The 23,089-nt window shown below is 46.6% G+C and overlaps 1 protein-coding gene and 1 pseudogene across 1 annotated transcript in view; one reads left to right on the forward strand and one right to left on the reverse strand.

Moving 5' to 3' along the window:
- The first annotated feature begins 315 nt into the window (after positions 1-315).
- Positions 316-23,089, forward strand: part of PARP1 (poly(ADP-ribose) polymerase 1) — a 51,023-nt gene continuing 28,249 nt past the window's right edge. The window contains 4 exon segments of the mRNA XM_075595485.1: positions 316-541; positions 7,343-7,505; positions 8,427-8,542; positions 15,494-15,708. Coding sequence (XP_075451600.1) covers positions 422-541; positions 7,343-7,505; positions 8,427-8,542; positions 15,494-15,708 — 614 coding nt within the window. The 5' untranslated portion in view covers positions 316-421.
- On the reverse strand, positions 19,932-21,039 carry LOC142491918 (adenosine receptor A2b pseudogene; annotated as a pseudogene).

A 23,089-nucleotide genomic window follows, 5' to 3' on the forward strand; every position in this document is an offset into this window, starting at 1 on the left:
AATGTTGTAATACTTTATTCAAATATTTATTTAAATTGTTTATTATATTGATCAACATTATTATTATTATTATGGAATCTAATAGCATTTCTGCATCACTGGCCAACATAACTTGGGACTGAATAATATATACATTTTGCCTGTAAAATGGAATGCTGCCCTGGGACTCGTGATGTCACAAGCACGCGGACACCCCACCACCAAATCATCTCAGCACCAAGCTCGCATCCTCCCACCCCTAGACATGTATAATCGATAGCCGGCGCCTCGGATGACTCGTGGTGGTTGGGTGCGCGCGGCGGCCTTCAGCCCCCCCCCCCCCCCCGCGCGCTCCGGCAGCGTCTAGTCAGGTCGCTTGTGTGGTGGGCTCGTGGCTGCACGCGGCGGGTGTGAGGGTGAGCGCGAGCGGTGGTGACCGAGCATGGCCGATTCTGCGGACAAGCTGTACCGGGCTGAGTATGCCAAGAGCGGCCGGGCCTCCTGCAAGAAATGCGGGGACAACATCGCCAAGGAGACGCTGAGGCTGGCCATCATGGTGCAGGTATAATGCGCCCGCTGCAATGTGCTGGCAGTGCCTGTGATGCACAGGGGGGTGAGAAACCCGCTGCAATGTGCTGGCAGTGCCTGTGATGCACAGGGGGGTGAGAAACCCGCTGCAATGTGCTGGCAGTGCCTGTGATGCACAGGGGGGTGAGAAACCCGCTGCAATGTGCTGGCAGTGCATGTGATGCACAGGGGGGTGAGAAACCCGCTGCAATGTGCTGGCAGTGCCTGTGATGCACAGGGGGGTGAGAAACCCGCTGCAATGTGCTGGCAGTGCATGTGATGCACAGGGGGGCGAGAAACCCGCTGCAATGTGATGGCAGTGCCTGTGATGCACAGGGGGAGGGAGAGGTCTGTGGTGCAGAGCCAAGCAATATTTAACCCCTCTCGTGCCAGGGGTGGGGGTTGGGGTCTGTAGTGCAGAGCCAATCCCTATTTAACCCCTCTGGTGCCAGGGAAGCCTGCAGGGCAATATAAATCAATATTTATCTCGTGGCTGCCAGGGGGACCTGCAGTATAAATCAGCAATGTGTTGTAGAGCCCCTGCATGAACAAAAGGGTTAAAAAATGCATGTAAGAAAGGTTACATTGTAAACTCTTTATAGAGGCTATTTAACCGACATCAGAATAAATAAAATACTTGTTCAGTCTAACCCTCACATGCCCGCCTCTCCCACCCTCACATGCCCGCCTCTCCCACCCTCACATGCCCGCCTCTCCCACCCTCACATGCCCGCCTCTCCCACCCTCACATGCCCGCCTCTCCCACCCTCACATGCCCGCCTCTCCCACCCTCACATGCCCGCCTCTCCCACCCTCACATGCCCGCCTCTCCCACCCTCACATGCCCGCCTCTCGTTCACCCTAACCCTAATATTCCAGCCTCTCCCTCACCCTATGCCAGCCTCTCTCTAAGGGCTTGTCCAGGGTGGCGCTGAGCGGGCGCGCACGCTCACGGTAGACACGTTGCGTGAGCGGGCTGGCGTGCCTGCTCGGCGCTCAGCTGCTTGCCGAGCGAGCAAATTTGAATTTGCCGCTCGCAAGCGTGTCACGTGAGCGGTTCGCCCTCAGCTCTGTGACGTAGAGGCCGTGCCCCCAGACGCGCGTGCACCTAGCCGGCCAGTAAAAACACGGCCGAGCAGGGCGCAGCGCTGGAGCGCCAGCGCGCCTCTACCCACCCTGGATGAGGCCTAAGGCTGCGCCAGGGTGAAGCGAAGCTCGTGCTTAGCGCGATATGTTTGATTAATCTGAATGCGTTTGTCCAGGGTGCGGGCGCGTGCGCTGCCCGTGAGCTTGCTGAGACAGTCAAATTTGATTTTGCTTCTCGCTGATGCGTCACGTGAGCGGTTCGCCCAATGACACCCCCCCCCACCCACACGCGCAACTAACAGGACAGAAATGAACGTTGAGCGCCACCGCTTTCTCATTCACCCTGGCCGCAGCCTAACATGCCAGCTTGACCAGCATTGTCAGAGGCCTTTTAAGCTGGGATAAAATAATTGCGGGCTAAATAAGGGAGGGCGAAGGCGATAGTGCCGGTGGGTAAAAAGACACTTCCAATAGGAATTTTCCTCAGTAGGATTACGGAATGACTTGTATTAAAGGAATATCACTAAAATGTATTAGATCGATGTTGTACAGAGCTCTCCAAGGATCTTGCCGACAATGTCCATGTTAAGTTTAAAAACATATTTATTAATAGTCCTAGCATTATTGAAGGTGTCAATTAGCTACATCTTTATATAGTGCCATCCAGGTACATAGCGCTTTACAATTCACGTAATATTTTATCACACAATGGGAATAAGCGCCTCAGACATAAAAACAATAGAAAAAGGAGTCCCAGCCCCGTAGAGCTTACAATCTAATTGGTAGGTAAGAAGAACGTACAGAGACAGTGGGAAGGCGTTCTGGTAAGTGCGTCTGCAAGGGGCCACGGTGAATGTATGGGATGTATAATATCAGCCACGGAGCTACTCGTATGCTTCGTTAGGGTACAGCCGCAGTCACTGCGCGCGTCGAAGAGCTTGGCGGAGCATGCGCCAGTTTCAGCCGCGACCTGTGGTCTGCGGTTGCGTTTCCAGTGAAAAGCAGGCGATTGGGGGATGAGGGGGGCGCGGCCATGATGTCACGCAGCTGGTTCACCCTCATTGGCTGACCCGCCGCCATGACGTGGCCGCAGCGCCAAAAGACAAAAAAATCTTGTATTTTGGCGAAGGCGGTCGCGCATCACGCCTTGCACGCACACTGACTGGGGCATGCCCCATAGAGGGCTGTACTTTGTGTGCGGTGCGTGCAGCAGTGGCCAACGTGTCCATACTGCCTTCGCCCGCGCGGAAGTGACGTCACCCGAGTGAAGCGTGTGCGTTTTTTAGACACGCTAGACGCGCCGCCGTGGGGGGGCGTAACAGTGACGTCACGGAGCTGGTTCGTCCCCATTGGGTGAGCCGCTCACGTGACCTGCCCGTCGCGCCGAGAAATCAGTTTCAACTGATTCCTCGCGCAACTCCCGCCCCCTCCAGCTACCGCCCGCGCGGTCTATGGGCGCGATCAATGCCTTACGGCAATGTGATCGTGCTGTGCGGTTTGCGGCAGCATGGATTTGGCCTTAGAGAGGTGTGTTTTTAAGACAGGTCTAAAGGGAGAGGGGGAGGGAGAGAGGGTCGGATATTCGGGGGAAGGGCATTCCAGTTGTGTGGGGCAGGGAGTCCTGCATTGCAATACACATCCCATTGTGTTTATGGGGTGGTAGAGGGATCTTCCTGTTGTGAGATCTTCTTTCCTTTATGGTGCTGGGAGGTGCTTGAAGATTTGCATGTTTATCTTCCTCCTCTCATCTGTTCCAGCAATCTTTGCCTACAGGCATTTTATTTTACATTCCATTAGGAAGTGGATTCCATGACTCACCATGTGAATAGTTTGAATTTGTTGTCATCCTGTTGCAAGGGCGACCGACTATTGTTTCATTTTCTTTGTGGTGTTTTTTCCTTCCGAAAGCCCTGCAAAGATGTAATTGTAAACATGTTTATTTCTTTTATCTTGCACACATTCTGCTGTTTTGTGTTCAGGGCTCTTTCAGGATTTCCTTATCAGCATTTCTATGCTACCAAATAAAATAAGACCGCTTGCTGTAGTCGGTATGGAGTTGGGGTCATGTTTGCTATATATCAATGTGCCATATAACGGTGTACGGTAGTGATTGAAATGCTTATAAAAATTAGAATAAACTTCTGTAGCGCTCATCCTGTACTGTAATTCAGCTGGAGGTGCTATGATGCATACAACTATACAAAAAATAACTAAGTGGATCAGCACTCAAGTAAATCAAAGAAAATGAACGACTTGTGTTTTGGTTTCATCAAGTTTCTTCTTTAATGTATCAAAAAAAAATCAGCGCACACAGGGAAGGGAGAAGTTGGCAGACACATGCGCACAATAGAGCAACATTTCAAGGCCTTCTGGCCCCTTCGTCAGGCTGATTGCTTGCAAAAAAACTATTTGTAGTGTAGTGTCTCAGCCGCTTGCTGCTGTGTAATGCATTGATGGTTTCTGAGGCCTGGGTGAAGGGAAGCGTGCTCGGCGCAATCAGAGTAATAACTCTAAATGCGCTCGTCCAGGGTGAGGGTGCGTGCCCGTGCGCTTGCTGCTTGGCGAGACAGCCACATTTGAATTGGCTGCTCGCTGATGTGTTCAAATGAGGGCGAGCCAGCTCCATGACGTCATGGCGGCGCCCCCACAAATAGCTGGCCTGAAATCGCCCAGCAGAGTGCGTGACGTCATGGCGCTCGAGCTCCTGGCCGCAGCCTTAGACCTCGTCCATGCTGATCGCGAGTGCGCGATCAAATCAATGTAAATCCATTGGAGCGTCAGTCCGTACTGCACGTGAGCTTGGGTAGGTGCGATGCGTGCAAAGAAAAAAAAATGTTGTCTTTGTTGTGCGATGGGCCGGTCACGTGCGCTGTTCAGCCAATGAGGGCGAACCGCGCACGTGACGTCACCGGATACGGTCACGCCCGCCATCTCGCAACAATGCGGACCAGGAATCGCCCCTGCTGCAAGCGAGCACCACGTCACAACGCTCTGTCTCACGCGCGCCGTCGGCATGGACCAGGCCTTAAACAGCATAAAGGGCCGGGTAGGAATATTTTGGGGTGAGAAATAAAACCCCAGGCTGCAAACTGGAGCATATCCGTGATCTTTGTGACTCGCTGACACAGGGAAATTACCCCGTGTTGTTAGGTCCTTCGGTCTGGCACTCAGTGAGTTAAGCCAATGCATTTCTGTGGCACATGATTTGGGCACAATCCACATATAATATAGACAGTACCGCGTGTTCCTGTCAGAATTACCGGATATTTGTAATTACAGCTCCATAAAGACGCTGATAACAGAAAGGGCAGCCGACGGGTGGGGGGGGGGGGGGCAGCCGGGACAAGCGTCCCGGGCCTGGTGGCTGCGGGGGGGGGGGGGGGGCCAGCGGCCGGACAAAGCAGTTGGGCCCGACCTCTCGTGGCCGCTGGGGCCCGGCTCCCCAAGCTCCGGGCTTCCCTACTCACTAACTCCCACGCCGGGCCCTCTGACATAGGCGAAGTAAGCGCCCTGAGAGATCCGGCGGGACCTCGGGCTGACTGCGGAGGCCGTGGGGGAATCGGAGGTGGCATTGTCCCATCTGGGAGGTGGTTGGGTCGACAAGGGCACTGCTGAGAAGATTAAGAGCCCTGATGGAGTGCGGAGACATTTAAGGCCGGAGGTTTGTGTGTGTGATGGTACGTGACCCCCATGTCCCCCTGTTGCGCCAAGGGGTCGTGCTTTGCCCGTGATCTCTCCCATTAAGCCGTGACTTAACTCACCCATGGACACTGGCCTCCGCCTGCTCCCCGTTCCCCGGGTTGGGCACGGGTCCAGAGGAGTTTCCCCGAAGATCCCGGGACTGGAGGTGGAGTAGCGTGTAGCCCCCAATAGGCACTGGGTGAGGAAGAATTGGGAGAAAAGTGCTGGCTTTCTATGTTTCAAAAGAAAGTTAATAATGTCTTCTGGTGCATTTCAACCCTTCCCTGTTCAAAAGTAGGCGATAGGAAACAGTTGCCTCCAAACTCTCTAATTAAATAAGAATATATTATTGCTGATTATTTTACATTACGATTATGTGTTGCTCCAATGATGTAGAAGTACATTAGTGGAAGTTTGGAACCTACATTATAATGTGTTTAGCTTGCCAATGAACTCTTGCCCTCCATGATCCTTATAGCTCTGTAACTGGGGCATGTTCTGCTCTGATGCACCAGGCCATGGGTTCCAAAATAGTGGATCCTGGACCGTCGGTGATCCCCCAAATCCTTTCAGAATCCACTTCAGACCCCTTTCTCCAGCAGCCTATGTATGTCCTATTACTAAGTGGCGGATTTTTAGATCCGGTATTAAAAAAAATTAAAGTTTTTGGATGAAAACCATTATTACTGGTGTTGTGGTCGGGAATGTGGAAATTTTCCAGACACTCTTCTTAAAGTAACAGAAAATGTGATTTAAAGTGCGCAGCTAATAAAACTTCACCGTGATGAGACACAAATAGTGACTTAAATCAACCAGGTGAGTATACCCATATGCCCAATAAAGGGAAACAATTAGTATATAATAAATACAAAACCGTTACAGGTGAATAGATAAGCGTCTGCAGCCGTATCAAATAGAGTGGCTCACACCCTTTGCACTATAGAAAAGAAAACAGCGCAAAAACGCACGTGGTGAAGTACATAAAAATAAGTTTTATCAATTTAAAACGTAAGTAACCTGCGTACATCAGATAAGAAGGAAGAGCTTGCGCGACTAACAGTGACGTCATTGACTGGTCCATTGCATACACCGTCTCTACTCGGGCCCTATATTGCGCTGTGATATACAGACAAGTAGTTCATATGGACATTTTCGAACTAGTCACCACTGGTATGTGACTATCGCACCATAAGGACTTTTAATCCTCCGTTTCCTGCTACTTGCCTGACTGGAACGACACCATCCTGATTGAAGGGACGCCAGCTCCGAGACGGATCTTTGGTGCCACTATTGACAGAGGCCACCGCCACTGACGCGCCGCGACGACCCCCTGATACCATCGCCACGAGATGTTTCCCTTCCGTGTACCTACCTGCTGACTGGTAACCTCTGTGTTTATCACAGTCCATGCTTTTACCCTTCTTATCTGATGTACGCAGGTTACTTACGTTTTAAATTGATTAAACTTATTTTTATGTTCTTCACCATGTGCGTTTTTTGAGCTGTTTTCTTGTGTTTTCGTTACTCTTCTTAAAGTGTAGAGACAAAATGTGCAATAAATTTGGCGGTGTTCACTACTTCAATAAGGCTTCCGTGTAAAGCCCGTGTAACAGACTGACGTATGAATGTGCAAAGAGCGCGGCGTGACGGACTTGTTTATTTCGCCAAAATCCCAACGTTTCGGCTACATAACGTGGCCGTTATCAAGGTGCGAGTTATTGAGCCGAATGTTGGCCTTTTGGCCAAATAAACGAGCTGCTATGAAGTCTGTGGTGACGTGCTCCTCATAGTCCTCCTACATTAAAGCGTTTGAGAATCCCCCTGCACGAGTTCACCCCCTTTTGGTAACATTTCTAATCAGCCAAAATACCAGGAGAACAAACTTTTTTGATTCTTTTCCATTACTCTGCGGATCATGATTCCGTGAGACACTCGAACACTAATTTTATGGCGGCAGCAATGAGCGTTGGATAGGTGTTGGAATGAGATAATAATGCCGTGCTCCTGTTTGGTGTTTCCCTCTCCCTAGTCCCCAATGTTTGATGGGAAAGTCCCGCACTGGCACCATTTCGCTTGCTTTTGGAAGCGCGCTAGAGTGGTGTCCCACGGGGAGATCGATGGTTTTACGGAGCTGCGATGGGATGACCAGGAAAAGGTTAAGAAGTGTATTGAGACGGGTGGAGCTGCAGCAGGTACGTCCCTCACATGAATGCTTGTTTATTGGTGTTCTCCTGGGCACGGACCGTTCCTAATGTTGCTGTCCTTCAAAACTTTGCAGGAAAAATCTAAAAAGCGGCAATCCTCCCTATTTTTATTTTTTAATTACTTATTTTTTTTGTGCAGAATGGGGAACATGGGGTCCCCTGGAGTTGAACCGTTATTTTCAGCCTAGGGGACCCCCGGTTTCCGAAAAGCTTATGTTGAGTCAAAAGGGCCGTTCCAAACTCGCAGGCCAATAGGAAGCCCAGTGGTTTCCTATTGGACAGCCATTTAAACCCCAGCGAGAAAACCGTAATGGCGGTAACATCGCCAGTAAGTATCTTGGAAACCGCTGAGCCCCCCCCCCCCAGAGCTGAAAATAACACTGTGGCATTTCAGGGGACACCCAGCTCCCCTCCTGTGTGGGATCGCAGGACATGCATAACTCGCAGTAGGGGAAAGCCCCCATAATGCAGGCTTGGTCGTGTGCGAAAATGGGACGGCTCGAAATGTCGCAACCGGGGGTGCAGTAAATGTGTGCTAGTAAAATAAAGCATTATACATATATCTGAGGCTATACAGTGGGCTGATTTTGAAGGGGACAGGGTACCAGAACCGCAAGCAAAAAGAAATAACCAATTTATATCTAAACTACAATAAATAAGGTTTAAATCAGATAAATGCGGTGGGAAAGCCATATGTCCACTTCCCCTTCGCTAAGTGGAATTAGCACTGCTAATAATGTCACTAATGACCGAACAAATAAAAAGGGCCTGAACTCCGTTCCCCTAAATACCCCCCACAGAGGTGTGGGTTTCTTTGTGCACACACACGTTTATACATATATATTATTGTGTATACAGACATTTTTTTTTTTTTCTTCTGAGTGTTTTGCTTCCATTTTGTTTCCCCAGAGAAAGGAGGTGGCTCTGCGGGAGGGAAAGGAGTCATGACGTTGATTGATTTTGCAGCAGAGTATGCAAAGTCTAACAGGAGCACTTGCAAAGGTTGCGAGCAGAAAATAGAGAAGGTGAGGGGTCATTTAATGTAACCATGTCTTGTTGTTATAACCGTGCTCAGGACATACTTGAAAACGAGAGGTACCGTGTAATGTATTACTTACTGGTAAAACATCTTACAAATAAATAGAAAAGCTTTCAAGGAGCGCAGGGCCTAGCGGCAGCCTAGAAGGAGCTCAGGGCCTAGCGGCAGCCTAGAAGGAGCGCAGGGCCTGGCGGCAGCTTACAAGGAGCACAGGGCCTAGCGCCAGCCTACAAGGAGCACAGGGCCTAGCGGCAGCCTAGAAGGAGCGCAGGGCCTGGCGCCAGCCTACAAGGAGCGCAGGGCCTAGCGCCAGCCTACAAGGAGCACAGGGCCTAGCGGCAGCCTACAAGGAGCGCAGGGCCTAGCGGCAGCCTACAAGGAGCGCAGGGCCTAGCGGCAGCCATTGGAGGAGCGCAGGGCCTAGCAGCAGCCTAGAAGGAACGCAGGGCCTAGCGGCAGCCTAGGAGAAGCACAAGGCCTAGCAGCAGCCTAGAAGGAACGCAGGGCCTAGCGGCCGCTTACAAGGAACACAGGGCCTAGCGGCCGCTTACAAGGAACACAGGGCCTAGCGGCAGCCTACAAGGAGCACAGGGCCTAGCGGCAGCCTACAAGGAGCGCAGGGCCTAGCGGCAGCCTACAAGGAGCGCAGGGCCTAGCGGCAGCCTACAAGGAGCGCAGGGCCTAGCGGCAGCCTACAAGGAGCGCAGGGCCTAGCGGCAGCCTACAAGGAGCGCAGGGCCTAGCGGCAGCCTACAAGGAGCGCAGGGCCTAGCGGCAGCCTACAAGGAGCGCAGGGCCTAGCGGCAGCCTACAAGGAGCGCAGGGCCTAGCGGCAGCCTACAAGGAGCGCAGGGCCTAGCGGCAGCCTACAAGGAGCGCAGGGCCTAGCGGCAGCCTACAAGGAGCGCAGGGCCTAGCGGCAGCCTACAAGGAGCGCAGGGCCTAGCGGCAGCCTACAAGGAGCGCAGGGCCTAGCGGCAGCCTACAAGGAGCGCAGGGCCTAGCGGCAGCCTACAAGGAGCGCAGGGCCTAGCGGCAGCCTACAAGGAGCGCAGGGCCTAGCGGCAGCCTACAAGGAGCGCAGGGCCTAGCGGCAGCCTACAAGGAGGGCAGGGCCTAGCGGCAGCCTACAAGGAGCGCAGGGCCTAGTGGCAGCTTACAAGGAGCGCAGGGCCTAGCGGCAGCTTACAAGAAGCTCAGGGCCTAGCGGCAGCCTACAAGGAGCACAGGGCCTAGCGGCACCAAACCATGTTTTGCCACCTTATTCTATGATTAGTATGTAATAATTTCGTGGTTGCTATAGGCAGTTTACCATTGCTTAGAACTAAAAGAGTTAATATTGTATTTAGTCTTGTGGCAAAAAGATGCCCTTTAAAAACTGTTGCAGTAAACACCTGTAGGAGAATTTCTACACTTTTAAGCAACAGCATAAAACACTTTCTTAAGTTCACATTTGAAGGGTTGCTTTTTTAATATTTAGCCAGATGCTTGTAGTACATATTTGATGTGGCATGAAGTCGTTTGTGTTGTGAGCGTAGGTTTCTTATAACGAGTTGTACGTTAATCCCCCATAGTGGCTGCAGCAGGAAATAAGGGGGATTTCCATGAAGGAATGCACTTATTGCAACATTTAAATGAGAAATGTGCAAACCAGCTAGTTCAGGGTTGGCCAACTCCAGTGCTCAAGGGCCAGCAAGAGGTCAGGTGTTAAGCCTATCCCTGCTTCAGCACAGATGGCTCAATCAATCAGTGGCTCAGTCCAACTGAGCCACTAATTGAGCCACCTTTGCTGAAGCATGGATATCCCTAATACCCATGCGAATATGGGTCATTCCACTGACCTAGGAAGATTTGCAAGCACAGAAGGCAGCAAAGGGAGACCGGCAGCTAAAGAGACAGCCCAAACATAGTGAATGTGGGACCCTGATATTTATTCATCGCCTGTGTTTAAAGCGCCAGGAAGGTCTCATCAAAACTTGGTGGAAAAGCAATAGCATACCCAAATATACTGATCACTAATATATACACCTCCTTGTAATGTCCTCAGTCTGCAGAAATTTATCATTTTGTTATTAAGTCGTCAGAGCCTTAAAAAGTAGGAATACTGCGCCTAATCACATGGAATTCTAAACCTGTTACATTTTGGAGCGCCGGTTTTTGATCTACTTTTTAGAGAACATCAGAATGGGCGAGAACCTCTTCCTTTTATTTATTTATTATTTTTTTTTACTAAATCACATTCTTTATAAAAATAAAGTAAGATTGTAAATAAAACAAAGCAGAAATATTTCCTCTAGTAGGGGGGGGGTTTCATCTTGGTAACGTAGACCTTGTAACATCACCTTACGATCGGTCTTCCATAAAAAGTAAGGACGTCTCCGGCCGTATCTGAGGGTTTAACGCTCTGTAGCACCTTCCCAGTGCCGGAGAAAGGGATCCGTTCCTTTCCTATGCAACTGAACAGAGGCTGTAATGCAGTATAGAAGTAGCTGCACTGTGCTTCATTTCAGAAAAGTATGAGACTTCTACACCTGTGACGAGACGTCTTGTTGGCCTTTGGTAAAATGATTATGCTGGTTTTACGTTGGCAGAACAGAAAGAGGAGACAGAACAGCGGGCTAGGCACTTCATTACGTCCGGGAGCAGTGTCACTCTGACATAGTAATGCAGATATTTAGTTGCATTGAAACCGTTTTAATATATCAAATAAATTTGATTCCACGGCGCGATGGCCAGGTCACGTGAGCGGTTCGCCCAATTAGGACGAACCAGCTCCGTGACATCACAGCCACGCCCCCTGACACGGCTCCCCATCGCATTTAGCCTGGCTATAACGCGTGTGTAGCCTGGCCACAACGCTCCCGCTATAACGCGGGTGACGCCATGTGCACGGACGCGAGCGTGCGGTCACCATGGACACAGCCTTAGGAATACAAATGCAAACCTCTGTCAACAGAGAACTGTATGTATAGAACTGATAGCTGCGTGGTTATTAGCAGTTATAAGACTTCTATTAACCAATGCAACATGCCTGTGTATTACGTTAAAAACGCTTAAGTCAAGAACAACACACCTGTGAGCACATGACTTGTATATGTGGTATGTGTTAATACACACAGCTTTCTAGCTGACCCACTTTTCTCCAGCGCTGGGTCCCTCAAATGACTAATATCTCTCCTCAATCCGGCACAAATATAACCTTAAATTGCTACCAGCGCCAAAAATATTTCCAGCCTTGCGTGCAGAGTGCTTGTCTCTGTTTACCAGGAAAAATATGTAATTGCACAGATCTGTTGTAGCAAAATGTGTCCGAAAATGCAGTTATTCTCTTCAAAGCGAACAAAGTTCGAGTAGAGCCCAAGGACGATGCCTACTGCATTTTAGATTTGATATACAAAAGTAGTACAGTGCTTTCTTTTTTTTTCTGTAAAAAAATAAATACATTTACAAGAAACATACAGTGTAATTAATATACGCAGACGTTATAAAATAACAGGGTAAAAACAGGAATCCTGTGCGCTGCCACATAATGTCAGATTCCTCCCAAAAGAGGTCTTTGGCGCATGGAAGATGAGAATTTACGTGTCTTGTGAACATAAGAACACACCTTGTTACATTCTAAATTCATATCTCAAATGCATGGTTTTTATCCTCAAAGCACCTGCGTTGAAAACTAAATAAGCCCACCTTCTGCGTCTTGTCAGACAATTTTTCTGAACTTCATCCCCGTACCTGAAACACTGGGACCCAACGCGTTTGGGTGAATTTGCCTCAGGCAAAGCGATGCATCTTACTCCTATGTTTGAGAGACACGGATACCTGACCTTTGCACCACCGCAATCGTGGATTGTTTAGCGCCATCTAATACATCTGATCTCAAGTGTTACAAAGATGTATTGGTCATTCTTGTAAATTGTATCATATAGACAATCTTTTATATTTAGTAAACTTGCAGACATATGGGATGCCATATGTGGCATTCCCAGACCCTTTTTAGGAATGTCCTTTAAGGTACATTAAAATGACGTGTGCTTATTTCCACTGTCAAAAAGAGTTGTGAATCTAGATCACCCCACAATCCCAGAGCAGGTTGCTCTCAGATAACCTCACTCCTAGACAAACACATAAAACCAGGCCGGAACCCTGACCCCAATAAAAAAACAACAAAAAAACATGTATTTTTAAACGGCAACTTGTAACTTAAGTTAACCGTTTGTTTTCCAGATTATTAATACCATTTTATGGTATTTAATGTTAGGATCATGACTGCTTAATAACATTTTTGTTTTCTTAAGTGAGAAAAGTGTATTAATTGGCCAGAAGGGATTGCGGTGAATTGCTCCCTAATATAACAATCCTGCTGCTACAGATGTGGCACAGCAGGACTGCCTGCGCACAATCCCCGCTTTCTCACTCATTCTAGTGGCCTGTTTGTGAAAGGGGTGATCTGCCAAACAGACAGCAGCTAGTTACTGGCGTGTTCCACTTTGTGTTTTGTACGGTCAGCTCAGGCCCCTGCTGGCCTGCTTCATTCAGTTGTTTAGTGCTGCTGCCCCTGTATAGAGTTACTCGGATAGTTTTGTAAATTAGAAAAATAGCAAAGCGGAGGTGGTTTGCGTAGTGAGAAATCTCACATCCTTCAGCAGATCGTAATGTTTTTAATCATACTTTGGAACCACAGGTTGTATGTAGCTGGCTATTTAGAGCCAGATGGCTGGCTACTGATTTTGCTGGGCAAAAAATAAATCTGGGATTTTATATATTTATATACCATCTTTCCAAAAATGAATAACACAAATGTAGCTTATTAATTCCCTTGTGTGATTATTAAGAAGCCAGCAGGGAGATGCATAGCTGTGTCCAGCATTATAACAGGTGTGCACTGCAGTGTGTTGCATACCTATCCACGGCAGTGAATGGGGTTACATATTTAAATTACTGTACAATAAAGGAAATGCACACCTTTTATATAGCATTGTGGTGAGCAAAGTCATAAAATGAACGTACCTATTTTGCTAACGAAAGCTCACCGCAGGGAGACAGTGTTAAGTCCCTGTTACCCCTCCCAAAAGCGGTCTTTGGAGTATTCGGTTAAGTTGGGTAAAGTGACTTCAGTCCGTTTATTATATGAAAAGGATTAAATTGGTCTTTTAGTTCAACATATTAACCATGGGCTACCATATTGTTTATTCTCTCGGATGATATAACTAGCCTGCCTAATGTAAACATCCAGTCTGCTTCATTAAATCTTGTTATCCCTTCTATCCAAGACATGTTTTGATCCATCCACATTCCTGTGGCCCTCTTCTAAACATCTGTAATCTTTACACGAGCCACCCTCACTGCACTCACATGGGAGAATGAGCCCAGAGGCAGCGAGGGTGATACAATAAGGGGAAATAGCCACCATGATAGAGCTAATATCTGCAAAAACATTCAAATGTTTACACGTCGGTATGTTTTGAGATCTTTTTATGGAACAAATTCAGTCGATCTTGTTTAAGTGGCCGCTCTTTCATGTATTAAGCACAGAGGGGATTTTTAGGTGTCCTTTAAAAGGAGATTTGGGATAATGTGACCCTCTATTTATATGTTTACACGGTTTTTTTTGTTGTTTGTTTTTTTTTTCTTGTTTTTTTTTACATTATAGACCTTATTTTCTTATTTCACTTTTACCATACGTGGAAAAGTGTGTTTTAATTTGCTTCTTGAAATATTAATGCAGTGGGAAAATACGTAAATGTAGTTTTTTGTTAGTTATATTTTTTTTTTTACTTTAACTTCTTCTTGGCTTGTAAATCACTTTTTTTTTTCTTTGTCATATTTATGTTTAAGTAACAGAGCCTTTAATATATACCAAAACAAAAAACATAATTTAAAAAACAGTTCTGAACTCCGTGTGCGTCTTTTCATGTCCACACTGGGGATCTCCTAAGACAACTGTGCACAGTGTATGATGTTTGAGAGACTGGAAGGAACCGCGCAGGGCGTCTGCGCACGGCACGGGTAGCGGAGGGGTTTTGGTTTAAAGCTGCAATTCTGCCTATAAAGAATGTTGGTTCTTAAATATTTTGATAAAGAAGATTGGTCGCGAGACTCATCACGCCCTTGGAAACCAGAGCTTGCCTTTTTAAAGTTATTTAACGTGAGAAACCATTGCAGATTCTTTAAAGGAGTGACTCGGTGAGCAGCGTCGCCACCACTCAGGGTTTCACCCGGAGACCACAGGTTTCGGCGGGGTGTGTCCGGGCTCCGGGTTGAGATTTGAAATCTCCGGGTTACTGCCGGGCCGGCTGGGATGTTTGGGGCAGGGACATGTGCGGGGCCTCGGCTGTTACCGTCGGCCGCATCATCCGGCAGCATCTCTCCCTGCACGGTCCCGTCAAGATGGCTTGTGTTGCCATGACAACGGGGCGCCGCGGCACCATGAGGCAACACAACGCCATGAGGCGTCGCCGAGCCATCTTGATGGGACCATGCAGGGGGAGATGGCTCCACCGCTGGAGAAGATAAGACTGTTAAATATATAAATAAAAAAACATTTAAAAAAAAAATGTTTTTTTAAGTAATTGGACAGAAGGTGGCAACCCTGACAGTGATTAAAGACACTGACTGATACCGACACCGAGTTTGCATCAGCAGAACCTGGTTCAATTCCCGGTGTCAGCTCCTTGTGACCTTGAGCAAGTCACTTTATCTCTCTGTGCCTCAGGCACCAAAACATAGACTGTAAGCTCCTCTGTGCAGGGACTGTGTCTGTAACATTCCTATGTGCTGCGTACCGCACGCTGTACTGTAATTGTGACGCGCTTTGAGTCCCATTTGGAGAAAAGCGCTATATGACATATATATCTGTTTCTCCAGCATGCGGAACCTACAATAAGGGACGGTCAGGTGTAGTACTTTTATTGATCTCTCTTGCTTTTATCCTGTCCAGGGTCAGGTCCGATTGTCCAAGAAGACTGTGGATGTGGAACGCCCTCAGCTTGGGATGATCGATCGCTGGTACCACCCAGACTGCTTTGTGGAACGCAGGGAGGAACTTGGCTTTCTTCCCATGTACAATGCAACTCAGTTAAAGGGCTTCAGCCTTTTAAATGCAGAAGACAAAGAGATTCTGAAGACAAAGCTTCCTGCGGTCAAGAACGAGGGGTATGTATGTGTGCGCAGTGCATGAACTCATTGCTGCCGTTGCGTTCTGGTGAGATGAGTTGCATGACAACTTGCATCTCAGTGAAGTTGGGAGGACTTGTGCCATATACACGTGAATGCAGCAGGGATGTTGGTGAAAAACCAAACGCTTGCTCGCCTGGATCTATGTGAGGGGTTAACAACAAACAGTTGTCTTATCTCCCAAAAGCAATCCAGTTTTTCAGCCACCACCGGGATTAATTTAAGGGCTGTCTCCAGGGTGCTGGAAAAATGCACATATTGAACAGCAATCCCATTTTAACAAGAGGGGAGGGGGTGCTAATGAGGATAGTGACTTCAAAGGCGCAGAGGTTTAATTTGATTTAATAGAACAAAAAGTTAGTTCTTCGGACAAAACGATTACAATATACACCTGGTAAAGTGACTGCAGGCAGCTTATCATAGGAAAAGGAACACAACCTCTATACTTTGTTGTGAGCCGGCACCTCCGATGTGCGGTAGTAGGTTCCCCTGGGGAAATTGTAGGAAGAAAATGAGCTTTGCACACATACAGAGTTACCCCGAGATCAATCTAATGTCCGAGTTTCAAATCTTAATCTTTATACCCCAAACTGTCTCTGGGAAAATCCAGACTCTCTCTCAAAGGCTGTAGGGGTTTGTCCTGCCAATCACTAACCCCATGGTGGTGGTATTGTTTATTTGTAAAGCGGTACATGGGGGTACTGTCCCCTCTGGGGAAACAAAATGGCATCCTATTGACCCTCATGATCTAGGGCAGCGTTGCGCAAACTGGGGGGGGGGGCGAAACTGCTTGCGGGAGTGGCGCACAGTTTACAGAACTGCAGTGCAACGCGGCGGCGAGGTCATGGCACGTTGCTATGGCAACGTAACGTCATGACGCCGAAGCCAGTGGGGGTGCGGGGGTGAGGTGACCGCCGGCAGGGGGGCGCAGGGAAAAAGGTTTGGCGCCCCCCCCCCCCCCCCTGACTTAGGGGATTTAAATACATTGAAATACTGGCGTTACCTTTCCTGGTAAGTGTCTCTAAAACCGGTGGGTTCCCCAAAGCTGAAATTAACGTTGGAGGGCTCTACCCTATCTCTTGTCTACCCTATCTATCCCATAAAATAATTTCACAGCTACATATGGGAGTGTCTACCTCTGTTCTTTATTTCTATAACAGACATATATATTTATTTAGTACCGTTTTTAGTTTAATAACAGGAATTACTAGTAACTGCGTGATGGGTATTAGGTCCCTTGGTTGCCAGAAGGCCTACTGCCAAACACTTAAAAAATAAATAAATGTGTTTTTCGCCATTATTTCTTGGCATACAATGCTTGCACTGCAGCTAGGGATTCTGGGTTATGACATGCAAATGAGAACAGTGTTACCACCTTTTTCTTCTTGTCCATTTTAACATGGACCTATATAAGCCTTTGTATGGTATGTGTGTATGTCTTTATTTATATAGCGCCATTAATGTACATAGCGCTGCACAGAAGTAATACACGTGACAATCATATAAATAACAAATAACACATAAAGGGAAGAAGCGCTTCAGGCATAAAAGTAACATTTAGGAAAAGGAGTCCCTACCCCGAAGAGCTTACAATCTAATTGGTAGGTAGGAAGAAGGTACAGAGACAGTAGGAGGGCGTTCTGGTAAGTGCGTTTGCAAGGGGCCACAATTAATGTATGAGGTTTATAGTATCAGCCATGGAGCTCCTCATATGCTTCGTTAAGCAGGTGTGTTTTATGGTGGGTCTTAAATGTGGATAGAGAGGGGGCAGTCAGTGAGAAAGGTTTAAGGCGGGAGAGGGCTTTTAGATACAAAGGGGGTAGAGAGAAGGCATCCTTGAGCAGAAAGCAAGAGTCGGGATGGTGCATTGCGAGCTGAGATGTAAGAAGGAGCAGGAGAGTAAAGCTTTAAAAGTGAGGAGGATAATTGAGTGTGAGATGCGGGATTTGATAGGAGCCAGGAGAGGGATTTCAGCAGGGGAGACGCTGAGACAGATTTAGGAAAGAGTAGAGTGGTTCTGGCAGCAGCGTTTAGGACAGATTGTAGTATAGCTTATACCTGCCGTATTACACAGCTTTTCCAGCACATCCTGGGTTAAAGAAGTGCAGAGCCAGTAAAACCTACTCACAGACAGCTTTTCCAACTTTTTGGGCCTCATTAATGTGAAGATGGTTATACTGGCTGTGAAATGTGAAGCTGGGATAGGTTTCAACCACACCTTAAATAAGTTATGGTGGGTAAAATAGTGACGAGAACCAGTCCACCCGTACCGTGACATTACATCTCGGAGTTGAGCAGAACGTGATGTGTGACATAAAATCCCACATGAAAAGCTATGTTCGAGTGGCATTCACCCGTGGGAATACTCGGTAACGGCTCTTTGTTACCATTTTTACCATGTACATGTATGTTTGACCACTTTAAACATAGTGTAGTTCTGAATAGAACATTGATAAATGCTGCAGGAATTCCAAAAATGGTTGTTTGTTGTTGACTGTTTACTATAGAAGAAGTAATTTTAAAGGTTTTTGAAAACCATTTGCAGGGACATGATTTTTTTTTTTTTTTAAACGTTCATTTTACATATAAGTAACATTTTTTGTGTGTCCTATGCACTACCTTTAAAATGTCACTCTTAAACATGCAATCATATTTGTAAAAGGTAAAATAAAGGGGCAGTCGGACAAGTACGAGGATTTTTGCATACATTTTAGGCCTGGTATGTGTGATGTACTAGCTGAAAGGAAAGGCAATTCCTCTTGGGTGCACTCTCTACATGAATCAGAATAAATATACATATCCCCTAGGGAGTAGCCCCACTAGGTATCAAAATGCGCGTCAGGTTTTTTTTTTTTTTTTAAATCCGACGTCGAGTAGGAGAGAAGGAGCCATTTCGGGTGCCGTTCTCCTGAGCTCATAGGTGCTCCTGATATAGCGGTTTTGTCCCAGGAACAAATCAGAAGATATCAGGCTTAACCTCTCCCCTCAATCTGGTCTCCCATTGCCCTAATCCTGTTCACCTGTTACTACCTGGAATTATTTCAGATATTTTTAGAATCCCGGTGCTAGATAGGGTCTGTAATGGGAAATGGGGTACGAGTTCTTTTCCTCGTTAACGAGAGCTTGCATTTATCGAGCATCGTGGGTTCCAGATATCACCAAGGCAACTGATTTTAGTTTTACAATAGTGACTCATCTGTTAATACAAACTCATATCTATCTGTCTATCTATCCTATTTAGGAATGCAGAAGTATATTTTGTAGTCAGTACAACGATCATCCAATCTCTCAGCCCTCGCAGTGTGTTAGAGAGACAATTAGCCACTCTGCTGTGTTCTTTTATTTAGTTCATGTTCAGGATCTGTCCGTGTGTATTGTGGGAGCACATTTACCAAGTAGCGACATTGTATCATTACACACGTTTGTTACTAATGTGGTAAGCGTTTTAATTGTGATCCCCACACCAGGTGTAGCCAGCTAGCCCCAAGTGCAGCCTGCTAGCCACTACCATAATAGCACAGCTGGGATACTTGGCACTCATTTCTTAGATCAGTTGTTTTTTTCTTTACAAAGCTGAATGTATTTTAGTCAAATTAATGAATATTTTATTTTACATGTTCTCAAATGATCATACATCATATCAATGACATGTGACTTCTCCCTGTGTGATATGTATACTTGTTCTGATTGAAGTAGGGCGTGCACCTAAGTAAGAGGAATTGCTTATTGGCTGCTTTTTCTAATCCTCTGGTAGAACCCATGTCTGCTGGATTTAACCCATTCAAGCCTTATTTCTTGTGCTGTTGAAGCAAAGTACTCTTCTTCTCCCTTCTCCCAATGCGCTGGCGTGTGATATTCCTTCTTGTGTAACAGCGAGCACGTTTTTGTCTTTGCGTTTTGTTTAATTTAGATGCCATCTGGTAATTGCTGTTTTCCCATTATCCTTAAACTAATAATTCTGCTGTTATTGACCAAACAAAACATCAAAAAGGAAAAGACTGTATGATCTTCCCTCTATGTACAGCTAGCACAAAAACTAAATGGGGAAAGTACTACAAAGCATGTGCTTAGCATGGAGATATTAAACGTGGTAACTAAATGTAATAGCTATACTTGTTTGGTGTGTAAATGTTGCCAGTCGCCTGCCTACATGTAACTTATTGAACATACCATTACCATGAGTTCTCTTTGGTCCAAGTGATTTGGGCGGGACTTGAAAAACAATTGAGCAAACTAAATGGTGATCAGTGAATTGTTCTATATATAGATGAACGTACCCTAATTTACGTGGACTCTACAGGGTTGGTCCAGCTGCTCTGCTGGCACCACTGTATTACCCCTGCATGAGAAAATGGCCCTGAAAGTGTTCCTGAAGGACTTCATCTTGTAGGCATATAGGATGGGATTGAGGGCCGAGTTGGCGTGAGTTAGTATGATGGCAGTCTGCAGAAGGATAGGAGGGATGTAGCAGTGGGAGCAAAGCAGGATCACGCAGTTCATGACATATAGGGGTAACCAGCATAAAACAAAAAGGAAGATGACCGCGAAGAGAGAGGTGGCTGTTTTTATCTCTTTCATGCCCGCCACTTGCTTACCCATGAAGTTGCCCTGTTGATTGACTGTCGCTTTACAATGTATCTGCTTTCTCACCGCCATGAAGATTTGTGCGTAGATGATGAACATTACTATCAATGGCAAGATGAAGAACCCGAAGAAGATGAAGTAGACCATATAAGCCATATCTACCACGTAGGTGAAGAGACAGTGGCCGGTGGAAGAAGGGGGCTTGTGCCAGCCCATCATCGGTACCAGCCCGATGAGAAATGCAAGGATCCAGGTCATCATGATCACGGTCAGGGTGTTTGTCGGCGTCATGATGCTCTTGTATCGGAGGGGGTTTAAAATGGCGATGTACCGGTCAACGGCAACGGCTAAGAGGCTGAAAGTGGAGCACATGGTCAGCATGATGAGGATGGAAAGCATAAACAAGCAGAGGTTCAGGTTATAGCGTGGGATTCCCAAGTCTGTCAGGATGGCGCACGGGATGGCCAAGGTGCCCACGCACACATCGGCGACGGCCAGCGAGACCAAAAAGTAATTGGTCACCGTCCAAAGCTTCCGGTCGTGGACGACGGCCACGCACACGCCGGTGTTTCCCACAGCAGAAGCCACGGCGATCACGATCTCCGCTGCGGTGTAGGGGACGTTCAGGGACTGGTTAAAGATGGGGGTCTGGTTGGTACCCCGTGTGTTGGTAGCAAACAGAGTGCTACTATTGTTCATGATGCTTAAAGACGTTATCTGCTTGAAGTGCTGCAAATATCTGGTGTAGATGTTTAAAGAGTTCCCAATAATCTTCACACCTTGATGTTCAAAACAAAAACATTAAAACATTTTGCTTAAACTTTAATTTTTTTTATGTAGACCTTTGGGAAATTATTTTTAATGCCTAGATTGAGAGATTATATTTAACAGCTGAATGTGTCGCTGCTGAAGGAGTGTGTTATATCCTAGCAGGACACAATGGTTGTATTTAGAACTAATTGTAGGAACCATGTATTCTTCCGATGCTACCTTATTTACGTCGCTTCGATCTTTGCAGACTGTGTTGTGTGTCCCTCCAGTAAAAGAGTGGATTAAGCCCTAAAGGGCGAATGATGCGAATTCGCCTCATACCGTTCAATGACTTTCACCTGATGATGCAAAAAAAAAAAAATTACATTAAGGGGTTAAAGGAACAATTCATCCCATTGATTTTTATTGATTGTTTTTACAGCGTTTGGAAGCACGGGTTCACCAGAGCTTCCGGAGATACTCGCTTCCGTAGTAGGTGCCGGTAGCTGCTCCGGCTGAGCTAGCTGGCCTTTAAAGTTGAGCGCTCCTCCATCACATGGGCCAATAGGAAGCTGCGCCGATGAGGTTCACGGCTTGCTATTCTGTAGAACGCGGGAGTTTTCAAATGGCAGCCATGACGTGATCCGTGTTAGCCAAGCAGAGCGGCTATTGGCACCTACTACGAAGGTGTCTCCTGAAGCATGGGGTCGCCAGAGCTGAAATTAACTTGGTTTCGCCCCAAAGGCTCCCTGCTTCAAGTTTGTGTATGTGTCTCTGTCTCTCTATCTGTGTCTGTTTTGTGTCTGTGTGTTCATGTCATGGTATTAAGTACTCAGAGGAAAGTGAATTGGAATTTTGGTGATTGTATAGTTTGAGTTTCCTGGAATAATTCCAAATCTGTTTGGCTCCAATTCACCCTGTTCCTATTTTATGGACTTCTACCCATAAGTGTTATCCAATATGTGTTTTTTTTCTTTTTTTTCTTTTTTTTCTGTTCAGCTAGTTGTAGCCAGAAAATACTTGCTTATCTCTTTATTCTTCATTTTTATTCTTTCATCTGACACATTATTGTAGATTAAAACTAAATGGAGAATACACAATTTATAGTGACGCATTTTGCTCATCATGGGGAATGTTCCTGGAATTGGCACCAAAAATATGTGTTGATTTTTCCATGGAGTTGGAGCTGATGGAAAATGTACATTTGCCTGTTTGCGGGTTTAACAATAAAGGGCAATTATTTTAAACCCTTATATTGTAAACGGATTGCCAAAAATATAAATGACTTCTATATCGGTGTGTACGTGTAAATAAATGTATTTGCACAACCCACGTCTAACCAGGCAGTAGTCACAAGTCCACTAAACATGCCATGGATATTCTTCTTGTTATAGCTACCATTGATTTCTGTAGCCGGTATACAACATCTGATGGGACTTTACTAAACGCTTTAAATAAATGCTTGGGACAAATCGCACAAACGGGAGGACGATTACATCAAGAGGGAATTATTAGTTGGCATATACACTGGTGGTAAATTATAAGATTTGTATTAGTCCTTTTTCTTGTTCTATTCTTTGTGTGTATATATAGCATAAAGTGGAATAATAATAATTTTTAGATCTCAAGATATATGCTGACCAAAAAGGTTAGCAAAAGAAATGTAAATCAATCAAATATTGCTGAACTCACAATAACGGCTTTGCAGGTTTCAGTAAACGCATGTAATTGGTGTCCAAACTTGTAATGCTATCATGGTATTTGAATTTGTAGTGGAAGTACAGGTCAGGAATATACATTACAAACATGGTCTGACGCCGCCAATCAACTCTTAAATGAAAAATAAGAACTACTTGGCTCAGTGAGTAACGACACTGACTGGCACTGAGTGTGAAGCAGGAGAGCCTGGTTCAATTCCTGGTGTCGGCTCCTTGTGACCTTGGGCAAGTCACTTTATCTCCCTGTGCCTCGGGCACCAAAAACATAGATTGTAAGCTCCACGGGGCAGGGACCTGTGCCTGCAAAA

Source organism: Ascaphus truei, chromosome 4 (genome assembly GCF_040206685.1).
Source record: "Ascaphus truei isolate aAscTru1 chromosome 4, aAscTru1.hap1, whole genome shotgun sequence".
Taxonomy (NCBI): domain Eukaryota; kingdom Metazoa; phylum Chordata; class Amphibia; order Anura; family Ascaphidae; genus Ascaphus; species Ascaphus truei.